The following is a 6,000-nucleotide window of genomic DNA, read 5'->3' as shown; positions in this document are numbered from 1 at the left end:
GCAGGCTGTTTGGTCCGATTGCCGGTCTATACATTGCCTCCCGTCCTACCTGAGCGTTCATGTCACCGATGAAGATTTTGACGTCCCGTTGCGAACAGCCATCGTACACCTGCTCCAGCTGCGCATAGAACGCTACTTTCTCGTCGTCGGGTCTCCCTTCGTGTGGGCAGTGCACGTTGATGATACTGTGGTTGAAGAAACGGCCTTTAATCCTCAACTTGCACATCCTCGCGTTGATCGGCTGCCAACCAATCACGCGTTGGCGCATCTTACCCAGCACTACAAAGCCGGTTCCCAGCTCGTTGGTGGTGCCACAGCTCTGGTAGAAAGTAGCCGCTCGATGCCCGCTTTTCCATACCTTTTGTCCCGTCCAGCAAAGTTCATGCAGTGCTACGACTTCGAAGTTGCGTGGTTGAAGTTCGTCATAGATTAACCAATTGCAGCCTAGGAAGTCGAGCGATTTGCAGTTCCATGTTCCGAGTTTCCAAGCGTAGTCCTTATTTCGTTGCGTAGGTCTGTGCCGATTGTTACGATCCGTATTTCTTTCTTCAGTATTTTCAACTTTGTTTTTTTTCCAGGGCGGCTTGTTGGGCCTGCCCCAACCCCCTGTCTCGCCGGGGGACCATCATGCACAGCTCTGTTTAGAGTCCCACGCTGGCACTAGGACAATGTTCAGCCACTCCTAACATGAAGAACAGACGCCGTTTTGAGCCGCACCTCCATGATGGACAGACGCTCAGGTTTGGTGAAGTATTTCCTCTATCACCGTAGTATGGTTACCGCGTCGCACCTCTTCACTTTGCTATTGCCGGACTGGCAACATTGCCCAGGCTACGCCACCCAGCTGTGTCCAAGTTAGTCTTTTGTTATAATTTGATCGAGGAGCGTGAAGTAGGAACTTGTGAGGACCAGGGCTAGGTATTCCGCTCCTTCCAGGTTGTCAACTTACCATTTTGTAGCCCATAAAAATCAAATATAAAAATCCAAGCTACTGGTTAAGCCCCCAGTGGATTGAGTAATAATGCCGTTTTAGTCGTTAAAATTTAAATTTTCTCATGTTGCGCTCAAATTTTGGTCAACAGTATAGACTGATAGATAAAATAGCATGGAGGAGAAAATGCTAATTTTCCAATTTTGTCTAATGACCGGTGATTCTCCGCTGTGCACCGCTAGTGGAATAACTTTTTGTTTTTGTTAAATTTAACAACTCCCTTGCCAAGTAGTATATTGTAGAATGCATTAGATATCGTTAATTAAGAGTGGGTGTGACTAAAGCCCGATTACAGATATACCTCGATATAACGTAACTGTCACATTTCACTTCCATCGTTGATTTCTCACAAACAACAACTCAATCACACAAATCGACAACACCAGTGGATGGGGAATTAGATAATGTTTCCGATGGTGTTATCAGTTTACGTGATGAATGATCGTTTGCGAGAAATCAATGATGGAAGTGAAAAGTGACAGTTACGTTATATCGAGGTATACCTGTATTCGATCGTTAAGCTTTCAAACGAACAGGTGTCCGTATTACTTCCACTGTCCGTCTCACCCCTGCATTTTCACTGTTGCAATGAGGCTAATTGGATCGTTTTGGGTTTTCCGGGTTGTGATGAGTGATCACGACGATAATTTCGAAGAGATTTCCAGGAAGTAGCAGAACAAGTAGTTAGGGATACCGATTATACGAGCGAACATAGTGGGGGCTTTGGGCCTGTTGATGAATTTGTTCAGAGTAGCAATCCCGCTATCGATACGCTCCAATCTGATCGTGAACAGTTTGAGCAGTTAAACGCACAAGATCCACGGTATCTTGGGAAAATTTACAGCACCACGAGTCATCGGGTCTATAAACCGTTTTTTCGCAGATCGGTGTCGATTATGTGAACCACTTTACGAAAATATGGTATCCGTTTTTGTATAAGCTTTTCGTTGATTTATTGCTAATCAAAAATCTTATTATTCCTGTTCCCTCCTTTAGCTCAGTCGGTAACGGCGCAGATACAAAGCAAGACCATGGAGGTGGCTGAGTTCATTGCCCGGTCCTGTCTGGAATTTTTTCCGGTATGAAAATTGTCTTGACTTTCCTGGGCATTAAGTATTATTGTACTTGCCACACAATTATACAAATGCAAAAATGGTACAGGTATCGGAAGCTCTCAATTAATAACAATGGAAGTGCATCTAAAACACTAAGTTGAAACCACGTAATAAGCTAATATGCGATAAGCAGTAGGCTTGAAATGCGAAGAAGAAGAAGTCAGAACCAACTTTGTTGGTGTGATTGAACCACACTACGGACCAATTGTGCCACATAACTCAAAATACTTTGGCAAACTTGTCAACGACTCAAGAGTTCATTTACCCCCTTGAACAAACTCAATCAACCGCACTTTTATGGTCCACACAAGTGATTCATCCCGTTGTAGACAATTAGTTATAGGACTGGGCAGTGGCAACTCGCAAGCCCATACCCTTGACTTCAATTGAATAGCTCACATATTTCTAGCACTTGGTTGTAAATTGGCCCCCCCTTCGGTACCGAGTCGATTCGCTAAAACAATGCATTAACCATGCGTGCGGCCACGTTTTGCCAGACTGTTCCGAAAATGGACATAATTCGGAGGACAATTACATCGTTTCATTGGGCCGTACAGGGCTTCCAGCTTCCAGCCGGTTGGTTTCGGGCTAAATTTACACCTGTCGAGTGCGTGTGGTTCCATTTCGGGGTATATAAAGCTGTTGGTAAGTTTTAGAAAAATCAGTAGTTTTGCGATCTAGCAATAGACAAGATTTAGTACGAACGACCAAAGCACCAAACGATACTCTGTAGGAAAATGAAACTCACGCTACTGGTGACTTGTGCAGTGTTGGGAGTTGTTCTGGGAAAACCGGCTGAAAATCAGCAACATGAACAGTCGGTCCAGGATCAGCCTCCTGCTCAAGATAGAGTATTCGATTTGAGTCGGAAATCGAGGCAGCTTTTCGGTAAGTTGAATTTTATAAACTAATTTTAGAAGAGTACTTGGATGAGTGATGGGAATTCGTCAACAGATCCTTTCTGTAAATCTTTCGCAGGCACAGGATATTCCTATGGAGGAGGATTGTCTCAAGGAGCATATGGTGGCGTCTCGGGTTATTCGGGATACTCCGGCATTCCAACCACCGGGCTAGGCTTCAACAATGGACAGTACAGCACAGCTTTATATGGCGGAGGTCCATACGGAGGCGGTTCGTACGGCAGTGGTGTTTACGGTGGTGGTGGGGGATTGTACGGCGGCGGCCTGTATGGTGGCAGTCAATATGGAGGCAGCCAGTATGGTGGATTGAATGGTGGCGGTTTGTACGGTGGCAGTGGACTAGGATTAAATGGTGGATACGGCGGATACAACCAGTTTGCCAACGACCCCTACAGCTCTTTCGGTTCGAGAGGATTCATTCCGTCCATCCCCTTTAGACGTGGGTACTGATTGGAGTGGAGTGACAAATGATATTTAACTGATTGAAAATGGCATGCGCAAAATAAAAATGAATACTGAAGAATAAAGTTAGATAAGCAAATTATGTTTTGAAGCGAATTTCCCTTTGCCGAATCTGTGCCTGAAAATGTATTGGTGTGTTGGTTAAAATCCAGACCTCTTACGTCCAAGTCACGAGTTCAAATCTCATCCCCGGAAAAGACCACGAATGACCCAAGAGCAAAGTTCCCATTGGTGGGTCGCGGGCTGTCCATAGCTGGGTCGCGGAAACTCAGACAACCTGGTCAGAAGCATTTACATTTTCTAATACTCATTTTAATATATTAATGGAATCTTTCTACCTTTAATATTTAGAATTGCAATGCCATTTCTGTGATGAATGGGTTCAATATTTTGGTGTTTTCAGGACTGTTCAATAATTTAATTTCAGGAATAAGAGTTGTCGTTTTCGAGATTATTACAAGAACCGTCTTAGGGGTTTTTAAGACATTTTGGCGTTTTAAAATGTATTCTTGTCTATTTTTCCGAGTTTTAGTCATTTTGGTAATTTAATAAGCACCGTGTCGAGAGTTTTGAGCGCATGCATACTACAACTAGGTAGTGGTCCGAATCTATGTTCGCACTGCGGTACCTGCGGACGTTGATAATGTCGGAGAAGAATTTCCCGTCGATTAGAACGTGATCGATTTGGTTTTCTGTGTGTTGGTCAGGTGGCTTTGTGGATATCCTTGCGGAGGAAAAAGGTACTTCAAACTACCATACCCCGAGAGGCTGCAATGCATCTAAACAAATAGTTTTTATTTGTCTTTGTGAAGCTAACGTCTTAAGAATGACCTACATAATTGAAGAACCTTTTCCCATTTTGAAATATTTTTTTAAGGATTTAGAAGGAAAAATCTGTTTACAACTTATTTTCTATCCAGTCATTAGTAAGATAAACACTCTAGGGTATTTTAAAAATCCGCACTTTTAGAAAAATCCTAAAAAATCTGGAAATTTTGTAGAATTTTAAGCTTGGTCCGTAGATTCGTAATAAATTTTAAAATTCGTAGACTGGACAGAAGTGGCCACGACAATATCTTATTTTAAAACATTGATTCTAATCTTTACATACCTTATTATGTTGAATTAAAAGGAAAAACAACGCAAAATGGATTCGGGTTGCGGTCATTTACCCCATTTCACGTATTATACATTCGTTCTTCCATCCAAATAAGCTAATTAGATTGCTGCTAACTGTCATCTCTAATACCGAATTTGATTTTGCTTCAGTTCCAGCCTGGATCAGGTAGAGTAAGGGTAAGGGTAGAGTAATACGTGCCACGGAGTAATATGACCAACGGCATTTTTTTCGTGCCTTTCAAATACCAATTGATCTGAACAGATTTTCAAATGGTAGTACAACAGCTCATCTCGTAATTCTGGGTGAAAACCCTTAGAATTGGTCATGAAAACCACGTAAATCAACACTGTTTGTCATATCACCCTGTGGCACGTATAATCCTACCTTATCCTCATGTCGAGGTTTGCACTGACAAAAAGTGAAACTGGTTCCAACTCAGATAAAAAAGCTGCAATAACAGACATCTGTATGCGAGAGCTTAGAACATTGGCACACCAACGTATCTGGTGACTTCGGAAAATCCCATCGGAAACCTGTAGCCTTCTTAACGCAAAACAATTGCGCGCCCGTCGAGCACATATAATAATTTGTCATCGTCTAGCGGCCGTCCCCGCTGCGAGCCGGCTACCTCGCCGGTTATCGGTTTGTAAGAAAAGTATCACAACGATTACGCTATGACGACGCGACGTGCGAAAAACCGTTTCTTGTGTGTTTTTGAGCGTAGTAAACATCTGAAATGGAAGATAATTGACGGCTCAGCGATGTCACAAATACAGATTTTAGTGCATGAAAATAGTTGAGACCCCTTGTTTGTGTTGATTCCGGAAGATACTGGTGCCTCAGATAGCCTAGTAAGTAAAGGCACGGTATCCTCAACCCGGAGGTGGCGCGTTCGATTCCCGGTTCGATCGAGCAAATCGTTCGGGTGGGCTATTTTTTTTACTTTCCTGGGCATACTCGCTATTTCAAAACTACCTAAATTTGGGTAGAATCCACCCAGATCTGTCAAAACTGAACCTACCCAAAAATGGGTAAACTGTGTTGGGAGTTGCAAGTTGACAAATGAACAACAACGACATTAATCCGATCGACGTTGTTAATTTGTCAACTCCCAAAATAGTTTACCCATTTTTGGGTAGGTTCAGTTTTGACAGATCTGGGTGGATTCTACCCAAATTTGGGTAGTTCTAAAATAGTGTGTAGAGTTTCATTATGCTTGTCACACAGTTATAATTGGTTGGTATAAAAAGCTCTCTATTGAGGGCCACGCACATTAGATCCGTTTGCGTTGCGTTGACGTAAATTTGACAATAGATTTTGCTGTCACTTTGCCGCAACGCGTCCGATCCGGATCTAATGTGCGTGGGCCTTTAGAGCTGTGGAAGTGCACGT

General features: G+C 43.0%; 1 protein-coding gene across 1 annotated transcript; it reads left to right on the top strand.

Annotated features, from left to right (window-relative positions):
* The first annotated feature begins 2,843 nt into the window (after window positions 1–2,843).
* LOC135700875 (acanthoscurrin-2-like) lies at window positions 2,844–3,483 on the top strand. Its single transcript, XM_065221532.1, has 2 exons — window positions 2,844–2,994; window positions 3,085–3,483. Exons 1-2 carry the CDS (start codon window positions 2,844–2,846, stop codon window positions 3,474–3,476), a joined length of 543 nt encoding a protein of 180 aa, XP_065077604.1. The 3' UTR covers window positions 3,477–3,483.
* The last annotated feature ends 2,517 nt before the right edge of the window (window positions 3,484–6,000 follow it).

Source organism: Ochlerotatus camptorhynchus, unplaced genomic scaffold (assembly GCF_037179485.1).
Source record: "Ochlerotatus camptorhynchus isolate MF236.1 unplaced genomic scaffold, CSIRO-AGI_Acam_v1.1 ptg000144l, whole genome shotgun sequence".
Taxonomy (NCBI): Eukaryota; Metazoa; Arthropoda; class Insecta; order Diptera; family Culicidae; genus Ochlerotatus; species Ochlerotatus camptorhynchus.
Note: the sequence above shows the minus strand (reverse complement) of the source record. Positions and strands in the feature narration are given on the sequence as shown.